General features: G+C 38.1%; 1 protein-coding gene across 2 annotated transcripts in view; it reads left to right on the top strand.

The window, feature by feature from the left end:
* eIF5B (eukaryotic translation initiation factor 5B) overlaps nt 1-22,774 on the top strand; it is a 48,695-nt gene that overhangs the window by 7,036 nt on the left and 18,885 nt on the right. For both annotated transcript variants that reach the window (XM_012298965.2, XM_076536982.1), the window contains 3 exons: nt 12,001-12,077; nt 13,347-13,554; nt 13,813-13,908. In XM_012298965.2, coding sequence (XP_012154355.1) covers nt 12,001-12,077; nt 13,347-13,554; nt 13,813-13,908 — 381 coding nt within the window. The remainder of the gene's footprint in view (nt 1-12,000; nt 12,078-13,346; nt 13,555-13,812; nt 13,909-22,774) is intronic.

Genomic DNA, 22,774 nt, shown 5'->3' with positions numbered 1-22,774 from the left:
CGTATATACACGACTGGGAATCGTAACCCTCTGTCGGCCCGTAAACCCGTGTTGCCGTGTTGCGCCAGAGATGAGACACGAATATCGTGCACCGGCTGGTATGCGCCTCATTGATTCCAGTATCGTTACTGCCGCGGGCATCCGTCTTACAGCTGCACCTATCCGCGCACTATCGATTTCTCATTGATATTTAACGATACACTTCTAATATCGTTAACTATGGCTAATCGACGTTAAACGTAACTCATAATTTTACGTTTCAAATTTATTTATTTCTACTGGAACCGTCATTTGTGTTATTAGGTTAGTTAGGTTAGGTCTGGGGTTAGGTTACTATGTTTCGTAGGTTAAGTTTCGGGTTAGCTACTAGGTTTCTTAGGTTAGAACTCGGGTAGGGTCACTAGGTTTCTTAGGTTAGTCTCGGGTTAGGTTACTAGGTTTCTTAGGTTAGGTCTCGGGTTAGGTTACTGGGTTTCTTAGGTTAGATTCGGGTTAGATCACTATGTTTCTTAGATTAGGTCTGGGGTTAGGTTAGATTAAATTGCTGGGTTAGGTCTAGGGTTAGGTCAGATTTCTAGTTTAGGTCTTGGGTTAGGTTAGATTTCTAGTTTATGTCCGGGGTTAGGTTAGATTTCTAGGTTAGGTCTGGGGTTAGATTAGGTTAAATTGCTAGGTTAGATTTCTAGGTTAGGTCTGGGGTTAGATTAGGTTAAATTGTTAGGTTAGGTCCGTGGTTAGGTTAGATTTCTGGGTTAGGTCTGGGGTTAGATTAGGTTAAACTGCTATGTTAGGTCCGGGGTTAGGTTAGGTTAAATTGCTAGGATGAGTAGATTGAGTCGCGGATTAGATTAATTAGTCTTGGTTTCGGGTTAGGTTACTATGTTAGGTTGGATCTCTGATTAGATTAAGTTGCTGGGGTAGTTAGGTCTCAGATTTATTTAAATTGCGTTGCTAAGTAAATTTTTATGCATGTATGTTATAATGCATTAATATGTGCATGTACAGCGCGATAACTGTAATGTTCATTATAATGCGAAACAGTTGGTATCGTTATCGTAATGAGAATAATGATTAGTATCATTATCGTAACGAGAATAAGAGTTAATATCGTTATCATAACGAGAATAAGGATAGCTATCATTATGATAATGGAAATAAGTTAATGAGAGGAAGGATTAACATGTTGACACATTGAGGAAGTTTGATAGATTGGGTAATATTTTTATTTTTAACAAAGCTTACTAAATATTTTATTATATCAGGCACTCACATTTCCAAATAATTCATTACAGTACTTTTAATTAGATAATCGAATAAATTTCTAATAATGTAGATGATGGATTCAGAGAATTTGTAATGATAAATATAATTATAATATATACGATTGAGTAGAAATTTAAATGTCACACACGAATGGCAGTCGTTACTAAGAAATTAAAGTGCACGATGCTCGAAATTTCAGCATACGATTCACTCTAAAATTAAAGGGAAGACGGGGCGAATTCGATACCCGTTCACCGATCACTATTTGTCGATGTCCGCGAAAATATCGTGAACGCTCGCGAATAACGCTTAGTATTTACGAAGCGAGTTGCTTCGCTTCGGCTTCGAGCGCATACGTAGGCATATCCGCTCGATTATGATGGCGTTGGCAAATTGAAGATTCTTGCCGAGCGTCTTCCTGTCCTCGTCCTGTTTAGACGAGCAGGATCGGAATAAATAGTTTAACCGGGACACGCGCTATTCTTCTTGGAACGAGCCCTGGACACGCGGCTCGATTAATAATTAACCGTCGTCTTTTCTGATACTACTCACGTACAAATTAACGTTTTAAGTCCTCGAACGTACATAATCTTTCGAGAAAACAAACGATCACGAAGCCGCTGTTAAATCAAAGCAAACGATCACATACCGTCAATTATTTTGTCCTATATTCTTATCTCTGATAGCGTTAGTTTCCTGTATTTGTTGGGTCACATATTCTTTAATTGTGATACTTGTAAATTTTTATATTATTAACCCATTTGCTACAGCGGTCTCCAAACAAGGATTTAAATATATTCAATGTCGCCCAATGTGCACCCCAAATTCCAAGGTTCGAAATTTGTCCACGTCCTTAATTTCCAAATGGTACGAAACGTCAGTATCAGATACTGACAATATCTTATACCAAAAAGGTTAAAAGTCAGATACCAATAAAAGAATTAAATCTGGATTCCCTTGAACCAGCAAGAATTCACTTGACCTACGTCGAGTTAGACAGTTAAGTTTGAGCATCTGCAGGGATGTAAAGAGACGAATCGAAGGGAGAAAGTTTGCGGGATTATTTTTGGGATTTTGTCGTAGTGTGCGGTGCGGTCGGTTCCGTTGCATCGTGAATCGTGACGAGCGGAGGTGCAGCTCGCGCTCCTCTTCTGCAGCAGCAGGAAAAGATGGCTCGTTTCCTCGCATTGTTTTTAACCGCGGCATAGAAGCAGCTATACCGGGACATGGGAGCGGATATGCGGAGCGCGGACACGCGAGTGCACGCTCTGTCGGTTGTGTGCCGGCATCCTACGATGTTCGTGCTACAGGTTGTATCACGAAAGTTGTACGTCGAAATTAATTGGCATGCTGAGGGTTGGCTGAGAACGTTACAGTCGAACAGTAGATGATTGGAATGAACTTGGAACTTGACAAGAGGCGATCTGATGAAGAAATTAAATTTGGAGAGGAATGGAATTATAGGGGCAATTGTCATTGAGTTAGGAGTTTGTATGAAAATGTCAATTTTGTGGTTATGGTGTTGTGGTATTTAGGGAAAGTCTTGGGGCGTTCGATGGGATTTGGGCTAGGGACTGTATGACCAATTCAATCCTTTGCACTCGATTTCTAACCAAATTCCTACATCCCCCAATTCCTAAGTCTCCAAGTTCCCCACATCCCCAAATTCTCACATCCCCAAGTTCCCATATCCCCCAATTCTCACATCCCCAAATTTCCACATCCCCACGTTCCCACATCTCCAAATTCCTACACCTCCAAATTTCCACATCCCCAAATTCTCACATCCCCAAATTTCCACATTCCCAAGTTCCCACATCCCCAAATTCTCACGTCTCCAAATTCTCACATCCCCAAGTTCCCACATCCCCAAATTCTCACAACCCCAAGTTCCCACATCCCCAAATTCTCACATCCCCAAATTCTCACATCCCCAAGTTCCCACATCCCCAAATTCTCACAACCCCAAGTTCCCATATCCCCAAATTTCCACATCCCCAAATTCTCACATCCCCAAGTTCCCACATCCCCAAATTTCCACATCCCCAAGTTCCCATATCCCCAAATTTCCACATCCCCAAATTCTCACATCCCCAAGTTCCCACATCCCCAAATTCTCACATCCCCAAATTTCCACATCTCCAAATTCTCACATCCCCAAATTCTCACATCCCCAAGTTCCCACATCCCCAAATTCTCACAACCCCAAGTTCCCATATCCCCAAATTTCCACATCCCCAAATTCTCACATCCCCAAGTTCCCACATCCCCAAATTTCCACATCCCCAAGTTCCCATATCCCCAAATTTCCACATCCCCAAATTCTCACATCCCCAAGTTCCCATATCCCCAAATTCTCACATCCCCAAATTTCCACATCCCCAAGTTCTCACATCTCCAAATTCCTACACCTCCAAATTTCCACATCCCCAAATTCTCACATCCCCAAATTTCCACATTTCCAAGTTCCCACATCCCCAAATTCTCACATCTCCAAATTCCTACACCTCCAAATTTCCACATCCCCAAATTCTCACATCCCCAAATTTCCACATCCCCAAGTTCCCACATCCCCAAATTCTCACATCTCCAAATTCCTACACCTCCAAATTCTCACATCCCTAAATTTCCACATCTCCAAGTTCCCATATCCCTAAATTCTCATGTTCCTAAATCCCAACACCCCTAAATTCCCACCTCCCCAAATTCCTACCTCCCCAACTTCCCACATCTCCAAACCCCATCCCAAAATTCTTTTGTGAGACACCCTGTATAACATGCAGTTTGAGGAGAGAAGCCGGTCGGAGGATTAGCGGCTGAAAAGGAAAGAAATAAACGACGTTGACCGGCAATCGCGAAATCTTGACGGAAACTGATTAACGATAGCATTTTGTTACTCCTTGTCAACGTGTTAGTACAATGTTGTTTCAAAGTAATATATCGTTTTATTTATGGTTCTATTACTTGTCATTGTGAAGATATATTGGAAGGTGGTTTTCTTCCACGAAGATTCTTTCACGATTTCATACAGTCCTATTAATCAACTTGCCTTTAACATTCAACGCACACGGTGCGTCATGATTTAATTACGAATGTACAGCATAAAAATTACTCGGTATATAATCAGTTTAACACAACATGGAACGGGACGTGGTAGATTTAATATATATTGAAAGAATTATGGAAGATGTTTATTAAGGTTCAACTAGGTACATGACACACCTGGTGCGTCTTATGTGGTACATGTGTAATGGAAGATATACTTTATGTATACGTGGTATCTTCTGTTATAACATACATTACATGTGTTATAACATACGTTATATTTTATGTTCGCGTAGAAGGATAAATTATATGAGATGTACTACGTCGACGCACCGGGTGCGTCATGCGTTTGTACGTCACTAATGACGTTATGTACATTATAACATACATTATATGTTATGTATGTATATATAAATATTGAGTCACAAATTGTATGACATGTACTATGTCGACGCACCTGGTGCGTCATGCGTTTGTACGTCACTAATGACGTTATATACATTATAACATACATTTATGCTATGTATGTATATATAAACATTGAGTCACAAATTGTATGAGATGTACTACGTTGACGCACCTGGTGCGTCATGCGTTTGTACGTCACTAATGACGTTATATACATTATAACATACGTTATATTTTATTATAACATACATTACATGCCATGTATGTATATATAAACATTGAGTCACAAATTGTATGACATGTACTATGTTGACGCACCTGGTGCGTCATGCATTTGTACGTCACTAATAACGTTATGTACATTATAACATACGTTATATTTTATTATAACATACATTATATGTCATGTATGTATATATAAACATTGAGTCACAAATTGCATGAGATGTACTATGAAGACGCACCAGGTGCGTCATGCGTTTGTATGTTGTTAACAACGTTACATACATTATGACGTACATTATACTTCATGTATATATGTATGTAACCATTGAGTCAAATTATATGAGATGTACTATAAAGACGCACCAGGTGCGTCACGCGTTTGTACGTCATTAACCTCCCTGACCGCAGGAATTTCTATCGGCCGATCTCGATTGAATTTCAAATGATAGTTGGTTGATGAACCGGATATTGAACCCCTTCGATGTAATTAGAAACCAATTATGATAATGTCGAGAAAGTTCTCGCGGTTGAAGGTACATTGAATTCGCGCACAACAGGTTCGCGAGGGAATTTCAATTAGCGAGCAACCGTTCTCCCGGTTTCTTACATTTTGTTTCACGCGGATAGATGATTATCGAATTTCGTTTCTACCACCTAGCAGCACGCCGTAATTATACGAAAGTGGTAAGAATTCTTTTGATGCTATTTATACATACGAATCGCAAACACCGTGTCGAACCAGTAATTATTCGCGCTCGCGAATCTCTAGCGGAATCAATTATCCTCATTGCGAGACACAGGCCAACGCCGAGTTTCAGTTCTTTGGCAATTTTTTTTGCCGGGTAAATGGTGCCGTTTAGAACCGTCGGTGGAATTCGTGCGAAAACGTAGTTGCAGTGCAGTCTCGCTATATGGCCCATGTTACTGGAAGAGAATTGTGTAACCGGCTATAAGAGTGGAGGAGGTAGAAATCTGTCGTTTCATAGTGTAATACATTAGGTATTCGAGTGACCTATAAAACGTATTCGGCGTGCAGTCTCGCTATATGGCACGTGTTGCTAGAAGAGTAACAATTGTACAACCGTTTATATAAATGGAGAAGGCAGAAATCTATCGTTTCATATTGTAATACATTAGGTATTCGAGTGATCCATAAAACATATTCGGCGTGCAGTCTCGCTATATGGCACATGTTCCTAAAAAAGTAACAATTGTATAACTACTTATATAAATGGAAAAAGCAGAAATCTGTCGTTTCATAGTATAATAAATTAGGTACTCGAGTGACCTATAAAACGTATTCTGCAGTCCCGCTATATGGCACATGTTGCTAGAAGAGTAACAATTGCACAACCGCTTATATAAATAAAGGAGGCAGAAATCTATCGTTTCATATTATAATACATTAGGTAATCGAGTGACCTATAAAACGTATTCTGCAGTCTCGCTATATGGCACATGTTGCTAGAAGAGCACCAATTGTACAATCGTTTATATAAATGGAGAAGGCAGAAATCTATCGTTTCATATTGTAATACATTAGGTACTCGAGTGATCTATAAAACGTATTCTGCAGTCTCGCTATATGGCAATTGTACAACCGCCTATATAAATTTTGGAGGCAAAAATCTGTCCTTTCATACTGTAATACATAAGATAAACAGTAAAAAATTACTTTCGCACGATTTATCATTAACGCTGAAATCAACGTTAATCGCACACTTTATCTCAATAAAACATGACAGGCAAATCCTACAAAAACACGCAAAACAGAATTTTTATGATATAAAATATGAAACCTGACACCAGTCATTTTGACCATTACTTGTCATTAAACATGTTCTTTTCGTAAGATAATTATGATTTTCCTGTCGCAATATCTGTGTGATATGAAATACGCTTGATTGTACGTGATGTGAAACACGTTCCATATTACGTACAGTCGAGTGCAAATTCCTTGGGAAAAATGTGGCAACCGAGAGAGAATAGACCTCTCATTAGCTGATTTTCTGTGATTTGAGATTTTAGTATTTGGGAACTTTGAGAATGGTCTAGGGATATGGGAATGTGGAGATTTGGTAGTTCAGAAATTTGGAAATTTAGGAATTTGAGGATGTGGAAATATGGGGCGCTGGAATTTGGGGATATGGGAATTTAGGGATGTGAGAATTTTGGAACGTGGAGATTTGGGGATTTTGGAATTTAGGGGTGTAGGGATATGGGAACGTAGAGATTTGGTGGCGTAGAAATTTGGGGATATGGGAATCTATGCATTTGGGAATAAGGAGCATTGGAATTTGGGGATATGGGAATTTAGGGATGTGAGAATTTTGGAACGTGGAGATTTGGGAACCTTGAAATTTGGGGGTGTAGGGATATGGGAACGTAGAATTTCGGCGATGTAGAAATTTGGGGATATCGGAATCTATGGATCTGGGAATATGGAGCATTAGAATTTGGGGATATGGGAATTTAGAGATGTGAGAATTTTGGAACGTGGAGATTTGGGAACCTTGAAATTTGGGGGTGTAGGGATATGGGAGCGTACAATTCTGGCGGTGTAGAAATTTGGGGATATGGGAATCTATGGATCTGGGAATATGGAACGTTGGAATTTGGGGATATGAGAATTTGGAGATGTAGAAATTTGGGGATGTGAGAATTTTGGAACGTGGAGATTTGGGTTCCTTGAAATTTGGGGGTGTAGGGATGTGGGAACGTAGAGATTTGGCGGCGTAGAAATTTGGGGATATGGGAATCTATGCATTTGGGAATATGGAGCGTTGGAATTTGGGGATGTAGGAATTTCAGTACGTAAGAATTTTGGAACTTACTAATTTGGGAACCTTGAAATTTGGGGGTGTAGGGACATAGAAACGTAGAGATTTGACACTGTAGAAATTTTGGGATATAGGACTCCATGGATTATAACCCCTAACACGATAAATTCCATTAACCCCTTGCACTATGGCTTATTTGTCAGGTGCGTCAGACAGAACTGCCTAATTAAAATAGACAAAAAAATTGAAATGTTATTTCAATACGTTATTATTCAATTATTGTCTATGCAAATTATAATTAGACTTGAACTTCAAATTGAAGCGTATTAAAAATTTGAGTAAAATTGATCACGGCCGAGGTACGAGTGCGACACGAGTCAGACTCGTCAAGGGGTTAACTTCAAATTTGATTAAAAGTCCCTATACAAATTGTTCGAATCACCTTCCATACAGGTTGCAATTACCGTCTCAGAAAGGAAGAAAGTCGATTACTTTTTTTAATCCAAAAAGCGGAAATCACCTTTTAACAGAGGCGTAAGCTTAATAAATTAGAGTTTCCTTGTTCGGGAAACGTTCCGCAGTTATGACGAGAGGCTGAAGAGGATCCGTGCCCTGCCGGCCGGTTTTTAATGCCGGAAGCGTCCCTCTTTCTCCTTCGGACCCCTCTGTGTTCTCTCTTCCTCTCGACTTCCTCCCGTTTTGTACCAGCATTTCTTTTGCTGGCAACATCTGTCGTCCGTCTTTTCTCCGTGAACCACCGTGTCTCTTTCCCTCCACTTTCTCCGTTACCTTCCTTTTCTTTTTTCCCTTCTTTTACCCCGTCTTCTTCGCGTTCCTTTATCCCCCTCGCTTCTTTCTCTCTCTCTCTACTTCTTTTCTATTTCTCCTGTTTTGTTCTTTTCCAGCATCTGTTCCGCTCCGACGAGTCTATTGCCGAATCCTTGCGAAATTTTCTTTCGAAACGCGTCTTTTCAATATTTTTCTTCGGGGACATAGATGGGTCTGGTGTTGGGACACAATTGGATTTCATTCGGTCAAGGTTATATCCATCTTTGATGTGTATCGAATAAAGTTAATATTCTGCATGAATTTTTATGACGAAAAAGATATATGGTCTACTTAAAAATTTTATGATTACAAAATTTTATTAGAAATTGATTTAAGACGCAGTGTTTTAAATAATTCTTAACTCTGGTCTCAGAGTGACAAGTACTTTTGCAATCTTCTTAGATATTTTTATTATTTCAACATTGTTTAAATTGGGAATTCAACAGAATTCGGATTCAACAGAATAAATTATATAGACTTCATCAATTTCAATGACCTTGAAATATGTCCTCAAGTACGCCATTTTGTACAATTTTTCCCTATACATATCACCTCCATTTAACTTTAGTTTCAGAGATATGTGCAAAAATATTTTTATTACAATAATTATTTATAGCATCTCACATGCTTCACCGATTTCTATGACCTTGAAATATGTCGTCAAGGTCAACATTCTGAACAACTTTGCTCACATATGTAATCATCTGTCGTTGTTAGTTTTTAAAATATAATAAAAAATCTAGGGTTGGATTTACAACATGTGTGGTACACATATGAGTACATAAAGTATATTTTATTACTATGTCATCTGTTTTTTTAATACCTCTAACATAATACAATAAACTATAATATACTACAGTATAAATATAGTAAGTGTTTAACATATCACCGTCCTCATTTAATCATGTCACGTATGTGTAGTAGATATATGGCTGCACATATGTCTTGCTGTGACATCAAGTAAATGTATAAAAGTCACATAGCTGTATTATACCTAAAGAAAAGCAGATTTAGTGGATATATTACATACAACTATATTTGCTATTTTAATATATAAACTTAAAATTCAAAACCTAAGACAATATAGACTTTGTATGTACAGTAAAAATATCTTTGACAAAACTTGAATGAAACCACCATCATTTAAATTAAACCAGAAACACATATTTCAAGGTCATTGAAATCAGCAAGGTCATACATAATTATCCAACACATCCTCAATTTCCGAATCGTGAAAAAAAATTCATCTCGAAAATTATAGAACGAAATCTCGTTAATTTTCGAGGGTTATTTTTAGCTCAGTCTGACGATATTTTCGTAACGCGTTCACAAACACGTAGATAGTTGACGCGTCATTAATTGCATTCCCCCGCCAACGTTCTCTCATTTTCATTGACCATCTCCCACGCTACACCTTTTTCGTTTCTCTCTCTCTCTCTGGTTTTCATTCATTCTCCCACTCGGCTCTCGGTCCTTTTACCTTATTTCAACGGATGGTATCACAATTCACTGCTCATCAATGAAACATGACTAGCTGTCGGTGTTTCGGTGAGTAGGCTCATTTATCGAGCGGTAGTGCCTTCTAATTGGCTCTCGTTTTTCTTTCCTTTTTCCTCCTTGTTCATCGCCGACAGTTCATTCATTACGTAAAGGTCATGGATTTCACCGGGTCTGCTCTGTTACCCGTCAACCATAAAGGGTCATTCATAACGGTTCCCCTATTCGCTCTATAATTAACGCGTCGACTACCGGTTTCACGTATTTTATTCGGTTAAATAATCGAAAGCTACTATAGGTTTATTATATGTTCGGATTTCACTATAAATTTTACTATAAATTTTATTATAGGTTTCACTATAAGTTTCACTATAAGTTTCACTATAAATTTTGCTATATATTTCACTATATATTTCACTATAGATTCCACTATAAGTTTCACTATAAATTTCATTATAAGTTTCACTATAAGTTCCACTATAAATTTCATTATAAGTTTTACTATAAGTTTTACTATAAGTTTCATTATAAATTTCACTATAAATTTCATTATTAATTTCACTATAATTTCCACTATAAGTTTCACTATAAAGTTTCACTATAAATTTCACTATATATTTCATTATATATTTCACTATAGATTCCACTATAAATTTCACTATAAATTTCATTATAAGTTTCACTATAAGTTTCACTATAAATTTCATTATAAGTTTCACTATAAGTTTCACTATAATTTGACTATAAATTTCACTGTAAATTTCACTATAAATTTCACTACAAATTTCACTATGAATTTCACTATAAGTTTCACTATAATTTTCACTATAGATTTCACTATGAACTTCATTATAAGTTTCACTATGAATTTCACTATAGATTTCACTATGAATTTCACTATAAGTTTCACTATAAATTTCACTATAAAGTTTCACTATAGATTTCACTATGAATTTCATTATAAGTTTCACTATGAATTTCACTATAGATTTCACTATGAATTTCACTATAAGTTTCACTATAAAGTTTAACTATAAATTCTACTATAAATTTCACTATAAATTTCACTATAAACTTCACTATAAGTTTCACTATAAATTTCACTATAAGTTTCACCATAAATTTCACTATAAGTTCGACTATAGATTTACTACATTGAAGACGTTAAAAAATGAATCTTTCCAAATTGAAATTTTTATACACAAAAATTTTTCAGGATAAAAATAATACACCAGAAAGTTTGTAAAAATAAGATCATTAATTTGTGAAAATTTGATGAAATTTTCAAATAAAAATTTGTTGCGATGGTTTTTCGCGAGCGTTAATTACGCGAGTATTTATCAGGTCTACGATGTGACTTGTTTGTAAGTGCATAATGTTTATTTCTATGTGTCGCGTCTGGTCCCAGCCGAATCCGGAGAGCATGCGTCACTAGTTATTTTTGCTCCCAAACAGAATACACGCACAACCTTCCACCGTATTTATGGTACAGTGACAGTGGTTTATGTTTTACTCGAATATTTTTTATTTCATTTCCAAGTACGGCACTCCGTTGCGAATCGAGAGCTATCCTTTAAGGCTTTCGTCGCGAGCGATGCACAGGTTGTTTCAAGAAATTTGTATTTCAAGAAAGTTGTATTTGAGAAATCGATGAACACTCTATCATTTTGCACGAGACTTTGTCTATGAGATTTAAAAAAAAAAAATATTATGTTCTACACTGTGGAAGAATTTTGTGCTGAACAAGAATTTTGAAGCACCCTGTACATTCATCGTCGGAAATCGCCTATTAACGACAAAATGCGTACGTGCACGGCTATCAATCTGGCTGCTGAATTAGTGTGTCGAGTTCACGATAGAATAGAGATGTTCTTTCAGGCCTTTAAACAAATCGTTTATCAAAATTTAATCGTAGCTTTCTGACTGCTACACGATAAACTTCTCTTTTTTGCAGTACGCTGGAATTCGTATCGGTCCTGTTGTCAAGAAAGATGTTATGAAGGCTTCTATTATGTTGGAACACGACAGTCAGTAAGTATACTTCCATAGTTTTAAATAATTGCATAACATTTTTATTACAGTGAACTTATTTTATTTAAGTCTTAAAATTGATGACTTCAGGAATACATATGTATCTAGTAATTTATCTGATAAAATGTTACAATTATGTTTGTTAACATAGACTGTGATTATCAATTACGTTTTAATAATATTTTGTGAATTCTAATAATTATTTAAACGTCCTAATTATCGCTTTTAATTACATTTGCATTACAGTAGACTCTAGTTATATTGCCACGAATTGAAATGCGGTCTCTAACGAGTAAATTTCTAACGTGGCGATATAATGCGTGGCGATATAAAGTGTGGTAATGTAATTCGTAGCAATATAGTGCGTGGCGATATAGTGCGTGGTAATATAATGTGTAGGAATACAGTGAGTGGCGATATAACGCGTGGCAATGCAATGCGTGGCGATATAATGCGTGACAATACCATGCGTGGCGATATAAAGTTTGGTAACGTAATGCATAGTAATACAGTGCGTGGCGATATAGTGCGTGGTAATATAACGTGTAAGAATACAGTGAGTGGCGATATAGTGCGTGGTAATATAACGTGTAAGAATACAGTGAGCGGCGATATAACGCGTGGTAATACAATGTGTGGCGATACAATGAATGACAATACCATGCGTGGCGATATAAAGTTTGGTAATGTAATGCATAGCAATACAGTGCGTGGCGATATAGTGCGTGGTAATATAACGTGTAAGAATACAGTGAGTGGTGATATAACGCGTGGCAATACAATGCGTGGCGATATAATGCGTGGCGATATAATGCGTGGCAATACAATGCGTGGCGATATAACGCGTGGCAATACAATGCGTTGCGATAAAATGCATGGCAATACAATGCGTGACAATACCATGCGTGGCGATATAATGCGTGGTAATATAATATGTTGCAATACAAAGCGTGACAATACAATGCGTGGCGATATAATGCGTGGTAATATAATATGTAGCAATACAACGCGTGGCAATGCACTGCATGGTAACATAACACATAGCAAACTTCTAAAAATGATGAAACTTACGAAAATGAAAAGTGGCAATATAACGAAAGTCTACTGTATAAAGCTGATCCCTGCAGTAACTATTTCAAGCGAAGGAACAAACGTGAAATGTAGATTAACATCGACTGGAATACTAATATTCTTGCTTCAGAACGTAATTAGAGAGTAAATAATCGATCGATAGATTTAACGCAAATGTTTAAACCTGTTTTTTGATAGATATGCAACGATCCTCGCGTTCGACGTGAAGATCGAAAGAGACGCACAAGAATTGGCAGACTCGCTGGGAGTGAAGATCTTCCAGGCAGACATTATTTATCACCTCTTCGATAAGTTTACCGCTTACAGAGAGGAACTGAAGCAACGTAAACGGAACGAAAACAAGCATATCGCCGTGTTTCCATGCAAACTTCGCATTTTACCACAGGTACGTATCATCCTGACCAAAATGAATCGAAATTATCGAACTGCCATGACCAAGATAATTGTATAAATTTAAATTACTTGAATGATTATTAAAACTATGACATAGATCAAGTTTTTAGTATCGATATTAGCAATTCGGATAAGTAAAGATCGATAAAGTTGACCCTCACTTCCTTCAATATGTTTGCGTATTAATTGTCATGGGGATTACTGTTGCTCAACGTGATATATTTTTCTTTTTAAAATGCATTTGTTACAGCATATCTACAACTCTCGTGATCCTATCGTTATGGGTGTAATGGTCGAGGCAGGAATCGTGAAAGAAGGAACACCGCTCTGTGTGCCTAGCAAAGACGTGAGTACTCGTTTATATTACAAAATTTGGTCATCACACTGACGCGTCGAATTACAACGCGTCAAAATCCAGCGCTGTGAAATTCCACGCGTCGAATTACAGCGCGTGGAAGTACAGTGCGCGGAACTACAACGCGTCAAAATTCAGCGCTGTGAAATTCCACGCGTGGAATTGCAGTGCGTGGGATTACAACGCGTCAAAATTAAGCGCTGTGAAATTCCATGCGTGGAATTACAACGCGTCAAAATTTAACGCTGTGAAATCCCACGCGTCGAATTACAACGTGCCAAAATTCGGCGCTGTGAAATTCCACGCGTGGAATTACAACGCGTCAAAATTCAGCGCTGTGAAATTCCATGCGTGGAATTACAGTGCGTGGAATTACAACGCGTCAAACTTCCGCGCTGTGAAATTCCACGCGTGGAATTACAACGCGTGGAATTACAGTGCGTGGAATTACAACGCGTCAAACTTCCGCGCTGTGAAATTCCACGCGTGGAATTACAGTGCGTGGAATTACAACGCGTCAAACTTCCGCGCTGTGAAATTCCACGCGTGGAATTACAACGCGTCAAAATTCAGCGCTGTGAAATTCCATGCGTGGAATTACAGTGCGTGGAATTACAACGCGTCAAACTTCCGCGCTGTGAAATTCCACGCGTCGAATTACAACGCGTCAAAATTGCACGCGTGGAATTACAGTGCGGGGAATTACAACGCGTCAAAATTCAGCGCTGTGAAATTCCACGCGCCGCATTACAACGGATCACAATGTAGCGCTGTGAAATCCCACACGTCGAATTACAGCGCTTTAAAATTCAGCGCTGCGAAATTTAACACGTCAAAATGCATAATCGAACCGTCGAGGTAATCCGAACTCTACCGAAGAAAACCGAGCACTCAACTGAGTCTCTTTTCCGTATACCACTCTTCAAAGCAAGAAAAGCTATCGTTGCACGCAACTGTACCCAACAGGAATATAAATCGAAGAGAAGTTCCGTCGCCTAGCATAATTGCATCGCGGAAAAAAGTTGCATCGGAACGAATTTGCAGTCTCGTCACGATATCAACGCGTCTCTTTTCCCTTCTTATCTTTGAATACGATTACCGGCGAATTCGAGTCGAATCCTTAAGGGGCTCCGTTGGTTCGAGCTGTTTTAACCACGCGTAGGTGAACTCGTTCGAGAGAAATACGTCGATCCAGTTGGTCGATCGATTGCTTCGAACAATCGAATGCACCGAACTCGACACTCGATCTCAAAAAAACTGACTTAATTTTAATAGTTTTAATGTTTGTATCGTCAAGCTTTTAAATTGTCAAATTTTGGTTTCGTAAATCCTTAATTTCCAGCTCTTCAAATTCTCTATCGAAGTGTTCAAGTTTCAAAATTATAAATTTTTTAGTAAGTCTTGAAACGTGTAAGAATTTCAAATAGTTGAAGTCACAATTTATTGAATTTTAAATTTTCAACTTTCCAAACTCCTGAGTTTCCGAACTTTCAAATGTTCAAACCTGCAAGTGAGCAATTTGCAAATTCCCAAATTTCATTTCCTTCAACTTTTTAAGTTTCCAAACTTCTCAACGTCCAAACTTGCAAGTGACCAATTTGCAAATTCCCAAATTTCACTTCCAGCTTCCTAAGTTTCCAAACTTCTCAACGTTCAAACTTGCAAGTGACCATTTTGCAAATTCCCAAATTTCGCTTCCAGCTTCCTAAGTTTCCAAACTTCTCAACATTCAAACTTGCAAGTGAGCAATTTGCAAATTCCCAAATTTCACTTCCAGCTTCCTAAGTTTCCAAACTTCTCAACATTCAAACTTGCAAGTGACCAATTCGCAAATTCCCAAATTTCTCTTCCAGCTTCCTAAGTTTCCAAACTTCTCAACGTCCAAACTAGCAAACAACCAATTCCCAAGTTCCCAGGTATCACATCCCAATTCCAAGTCCCAACCTTCTCAAATCCCAGCATCTCTCCAAAATCCCAAACCCACCATATCTGAAATCCTCATACCTAACATATCTGAAATTCCCAATTTGCAAATTCCCAAATTTCACTTCCAGCTTCCTAAGTTCCCAAACTTCCAAACGTCCAAACTAGCAAATAACCAATTTCCAAGTTCCCAGGTGTAACATCTCAATTCCAAGTCCTAACCTTCCCAAATCCCAGCATCTCTCCAAAATCCCAAACCCACCATATCTGAAATCCTCATACCTAACATATCTGAAATTCCCAACTCTGCAAGCCATTAAACTTTGCAAGTCGAACTAGACAAACAACGCGTAATCTATCTGAGTACATTTTGGTATTTCATCGATGGCAGCGTTACCGCAACACCGTCGACGTGTCTCGGTGACGATTTAATGGACGATAAAAGGCCTGAATGATTGACGCGTTCAGAGGTCCGCGAATTCGAAGGGATCGTGTCGGGTTGATTGCCATTCGGATCGGTTTCCTCGTGTTTAATCGTAGGAGGGAAAAGTGGTGGGTAGCCAGTTCCTTTGGCTGCCTCGCCTTACGCGGTAGCACGCGATACCGGTACAGGTTGCCTAGCCTCGATGTCCCGTGGGCGTCGCGATGCCATTAGCAGCCTGCAAATTCCCTCGAAACAAAAATTCCACGTATATTCCCGTGAACACAACCACCCACACGGTCACGCCACCAAATGATTTACTAGGCAAACCGTAGGAGAGGGTTCGCCTCCGAATAGGAGAGCCTGACCAACAGCCTCTTTGCGTAACATCGTTTCAGATTTTCACGCGTGGGAACAGCTTGATTTATACCGGCGTAAGTGTTCCGAGCGATCATCCTTTTAAGCCTGTGTTCAATAGAAACTCGACAGGATTCAATTAGTTTGTCAAACTTCGGCCTTACTGCAGCCTGCAATTTTATGCAGAAATTTTCTTAGGAAACGATTTTCTCAGATATGTCATTCTCAGTTTTGCAATCGGAATGGTGTAAAAATTGTGTAGTACGACAGGTATTAAAATTAGAAGTTTTTATGGTGTTTTCAGGAATATTAGCTTGAATGTTCTTCAAAGTATTTGTAATGGAAGTGATGGTAGTAGCAAGGAATATTGAATTATTTCGTAGCTAATGGATGTTGTGAGTCAATATGGGTAAATATTGGAATAAGTTTGAATTATGTTATCAAGAATTATTGGGGTATGGTGGATGTGTTAATGAATGATGGGTAATGTACTGAAATACATCGCGGTTAAGTGCAGTGCGTTGAAATACCACATTCTGGAATACAGTGCGTCAAAATACAACGTTCCAAATTTCGAGGCATCGAAATGCAATGCGTGGAATTATAATGCACTGAAATCCAACGCGCCGAATTACAACGCATCGAATTACAGCGCACCGAGTTACAACGCGTCAAAATTCAGTGTTGTGAAATTCCACGCGTCGAATTACAGTGTGTGGAATTACAACGCGTGGAATTACAGTGCGTAGAATTACAACGCGTCAAAATTCAATGCTGTGAAATCCCACGCGTCGAACTACAACGCGTCGAATTACAGCGCGTGGAATTGCAGCTAGTGGAATTGCAGCGCGTGGAATTACAGTGCGTAGAATTACAACGCATGGAATTGCAGCGCGTGGAATTACAGTGCGTAGAATTACAACGCGTCAAAATTCAACGCTGTGAAATTCCTTGCGTCGAATTACAGCGCGTGGAATTGCAGCGCGTGGAATTGCAGCGCGTGGAATTACAGTGCGTGGAATTGCAGCGCGTGGAATTACAGTGCGTAGAATTACAACGCGTCAAAATTCAACGCTGTGAAATTCCTTGCGTCGAATTACAGCGCGTGGAATTGCAGTGCGTGTAATTGCAGCGCGTGGAATTACAGTGCGTAGAATTACGACGCGTGGAATTGCAGCGCGTGGAATTACAGTGCGTAGAATTACAACGCGTCAAAATTCAACGCTGTGAAATTCCATGCGTCGAACTACAACGCGTGGAATTACAGCGCGCTAAACTACAACGCGTCAGAATTCAGCGTTGTGAAATGCAACGCCCCGAAATATAACCAGCCGAAATACAACTTATAAACATAGAACATCTAACAATCCATCGACATCCATAAAAAGATTTCCTCGACATTCATAAATCTCCTCCTAGTACGATAACGGTGAAAGGCCACCGTTTCATACACGCGAAAGTCCCCATAAATGAGGCAATATAACGAGAGCCTACTGTAGGCCGACGAAACGTAATGCATTCTCGGCGGCTACATTACGAACGCGGACAACGGTATAAATTATTCGATCCAATAATATCGAAGCGTATGTGGGTGATAGTAACGCATAAAATTTGTATCGGCCGCGTTTCAAGCTATCCCTGTGGCCCGTGGTGCATGTGCAACGGCTGCGTGTGCAACAAACATTTCTCGCCCGCGCGTAGAAAGCAGCTCCGACCACGTTTCTTGGCCCACGCGTCGACACCAACGAAACTTATATGTGTCTATGTACGTGTTTCTTTCGGCCCAACCCTGCTGCTTCGTTGCATTTTGGCCTTTCGGTAAATTCAACTGAAATTCCATCGGTAGAAAGTGTACGCTGCTATTTTTTGTTATTGACTTGCCTCTTTTTTTTCTCTGGTTTTTCTTTCGGGTGGAATATTTTGACAGAAGAAATTAATTACTCTCTGTTGGAGAGAAGGTTTCTATACTTTTTGGTAGGCTGGTGAATACTTTGATATCTAATTATTTATTGGAAAGATACATCTCTGTCTATGGCGAGTAATTCCACGCGCTGCAATTGTATGCACTGTAATTCCACGCGCTGTAATTCGACGCTTTGTAGTTCGACGCGTGGAATTTCACAGCGTTGAATTTTGACGCGTTGTAATTCTACGCACTGTAATTCCACGCGCTGTAATTTAACGCGCTGCAATTCCACGCGCTGTAATTCCACGCGCTGTAATTCTACGCACTGTAATTCCACGCGCTGTAATTCGACGCGTTGTAGTTCGAAGCGTGGAATTTCACAGCGTTGAATTTTGTCGCGCTGTAATTCTACGCACTGTAATTCCACGCGCTGTAATTAAACGCGCTGCAATTCCACGCGCTGTAATTCCACGCGCTGTAATTCGATGCGTTGTAGTTCGAAGCGTGGAATTTCACAGCGTTGAATTTTGACGCGTTGTAATTCTACGCACTGTAATTCCACGCGCTGTAATTAAACGCGCTGCAATTCCACGCGCTGCAATTCTACGCACTGTAATTCCACGCGCTGTAATTCGACGCGTTGTAGTTCGAACCGTGGAATTTCACAGCGTTGAATTTTGACGCGTTGTAATTCTACGCACTGTAATTCCACGCGCTGTAATTCGATGCGTTGTAGTTCGACGCATGGAATTTCACAGCGCTGAATTTTGTTGCATTGTAGTTCCGTGCGCTGTAATTCCACGCGCTGTAATTCCACGCGGTGCGAGTCTACTGTATCAAATACAAGAGCAGTAATAAAGAATTTGAATAACCGATACTAGAACAGATTAATAACGTAACGATAAAATGAAGGCATTAAAACGAGATTCGCGAGATGCTTGCCGAATCACGTACAAATCGTGCCGTTTTCTTTCGCACGAGCTTCAAAACGTCTTCCTTTTACGATCGCGCCCGTCCATTTGAAGTTAAACGTACCTGTCTATACATCGCGGAACTGACCTCGGACAACAACCTTTCGTGATATTCGACATCCGGTCGGGATCATCGTTTCTCAATAAAACAGATATACGATTCTATTCATCGTACATATTTGCGCGTGAAAATGCTCCGCGCTTTTCGATGGAAAAAAGAAAACAGAGGAAAACGTTTACGCTCCACATCGTGAAGATATTTTCGAAACGAGGAAGATTTCATTTATAGACAGAGCTCAAGCTGTGAAGTTCGAGAAGTGTTCTTAACATACTTAAGATTCTTCGATATATCGAAAACATCCGGATGGAAATAGAACGCGATCTTAAACGTAACAGTTTATAAAATTCATTCGATCAATAAGAGTTCCTCCGAGAAATTGGAAAGGTTGGGCAAATATTTGTATTATCTTCGTTTCTTCTGTGAACTATTGTCACTTTTTTTTCTTTTCATACAGAATTTAATTTTCTTTAGGTTAAATCCATCACTACCACATTTCAACCCATCACTACCACCATATTTAATTATTAGGATCTCAAATTATTTTCGCTCTTGTACAAACAGCTATTACCATAGCTATTCTTTTCTTTTTATACAAAATTTAATTTTCTTTAGGTTCAACCCATCACTACCATCATCACTACCATATTTCAACCCATCACTACCTTCATCACTACCATATTTCATTATTATGATCTCAAACTAATATTGCTCTTCTACAAGCAGCTATTACCATAGCTATTCTTTTCTATTTATACAAAATTCAGTTTTCTTTAGGTTCAACCCATCACTACCATCATCGCTACCATATTTCAACCCATCACTACCTTCATCACTACCATGTTTCATTATTATGATCTCAAACTATTAGTGCTCTTGTACAAACAGCTATTACCATAGCTATTCTTTTCTTTTTATACAAAATCCTATTTTCTTTAGGTTCAACCCATCACTACCATCATCACTACCATATTTCAACCCATCACTACCTTCATCACTACCATGTTTCATTATTATTATCTCAAACTATTAGTGCTCTTCTACAAACGTACTATCACCATAGCTAATTACCATTTTTTCTTTTTTTACAAAATACAATTTTCTTTAGGTTCAACCCATCACTACCACCATCACCATATTTAATTATTGTGCTCTCAAATTATTATCGCTCTTACATGAACGGACTATCACCATAGCTTTTTTCTTTTCATACAAAATTTTCTTTACAATCAAACTATTATAATTTTGTTAAAAAATAAGTTACGAATCATAACTCATTTTATTAAAAAATGATCACAAATCGTGCTCGGTAGTGGGTCATTCGGTGAACAGACACCAGACAAGCTATGGTAGATTTGTAAAATGAATGAGCACGAAGAACATGTTTGAGGTGACAGAAAAATCGATCGGTTTTCGAAGATAAAATCTGTGAACGCTAACAGAAGGCATTTCCACGGCTTGTATCGTTATCGGGCGTGCACGCGCGTTGCGCAACGGCCTCGATAGACGCTTTAACGTCGAGCGGAAATCCGGCGGATTCTTTTAGCCTGCCGTTTTCTTGCCGTTCCGCCATTCCTTCTCTTCGTCTTGTCTCTATTCATCTTTTCCTAGCGACCGTTCGGTGCCGTTCTTCTCAGACCTCGATGAAAATTATTTCAAATACAAAATGGAAAATGATACTACCGCGACCGTGCGCAAAATTACTTTGCGCCCTTGATCAATTTCCGTGACAATTATTTTCGCGTGCTTTGTACTGACAGCGTTGTATGCAACATAATTATGTAATTATATAGTGAAATAGTTTACTAGATTAATTTGTAGGGAACTGTGAAATGAAGTTGTAGTATGATCGTACTATGAAGTAGTGAAATACTAAAGTAGTACACAAGATTAATTTATAAATGTAACTGTAAAATGAAACTGTAAAATGAAATAGTAGTATGATTATAATATCATGTAGTAAAATATTGAAATAGTACAGAAGATTATTTTATATGAAACTATGAAATGCAATGGTAAAATGATTATACTATCAAGTAGTGAAGTATTGAAGTAGTGTACAAGATTAATTTATATGAAACTGTAAAATGAAATAGTAGTATGATTATATTATCATGTAGTAAGATATTGAAATAGTACGGAAGATTATTTTATATGAAACTGTGAAATGCAATAGTAAAATGATCATACTATCAAGTAGTGAAGTATTGAAGTAGTATACAAGATTATTTTATATGAAACTGTAAAATGAAATAGTAGTATGATTATATTATCATGTAGTAAGATATTGAAATAGTACAGAAGATTATTTTATATGAAACTGTAAAATGCAATAGTAAAATGATCATACTATCAAGTAGTGAAGTATTGAAGTAGTGTGCAAGATTATTTTATATGAAACAGTGAAATGAAGTAGTAGCATGATTATATTATTAAGTAGTAAAGTATTGAAATAGTACAGAAGATTATTTTATACGAAACTGTGAAATGCAATAGTAAAATGATCATACTATCAAGTAGTGAAGTATTGAAGTAGTGTACAAGATTATTTTATATGAAACTGTGAAATGAAGTAGTAGCATGATTATATTATTAAGTAGTAAAGTATTGAAATAGTACAGAAGATTATTTTATATGAAACTATGAAATGCAATAGTAAAATGATCATACTATCAAGTAGTGAAGTATTGAAGTAGTGCATGAGATTGATTTACATGAAACAGTGAAATGAAATACTAGTATGGTCATATTATCAAGTAGTAAAATATTGAAATAGTACAAAAGATTAATTTATATGAAACTATGACATGGAATAGTACTATGATTGTATTAACAAGTAGTGAAGTATTGAAGTAGTGCATGAGATTGATTTATATGAAACTGTGAAATGGGATAGTAGTATAGTCACCCGACGAAATATTAAAATATCGAAATAGTACAATGGAATAGTGAAGCAAGAAGTAATAAATATATATTTATTGTTAAGACTAAAATAATGTAGTAGAGTAAACTGAATCAAAGAACTGTGAGATAGAATTGTGGAACAGGGTGGCTACAGTAAAATAATTAAACAGTGAAATAAAATAAAGTGGTTCACTCTTGAATAAAGTGGAAGAATATAATAAAATACCAAAATACAGTAACTCACGTAATAGAATTTCTCAACCCTTTGCATTCAAAGGTATTCTTGCATTCGCCAAATAACCTTAAAATCTGTTAGC

This window comes from Megachile rotundata, chromosome 1 (assembly GCF_050947335.1).
Source record: "Megachile rotundata isolate GNS110a chromosome 1, iyMegRotu1, whole genome shotgun sequence".
NCBI lineage: Eukaryota > Metazoa > Arthropoda > Insecta > Hymenoptera > Megachilidae > Megachile > Megachile rotundata.
The sequence above is the reverse complement of the archived record's forward strand: the minus strand, read 5'-3'. Positions and strand labels throughout refer to the sequence as shown.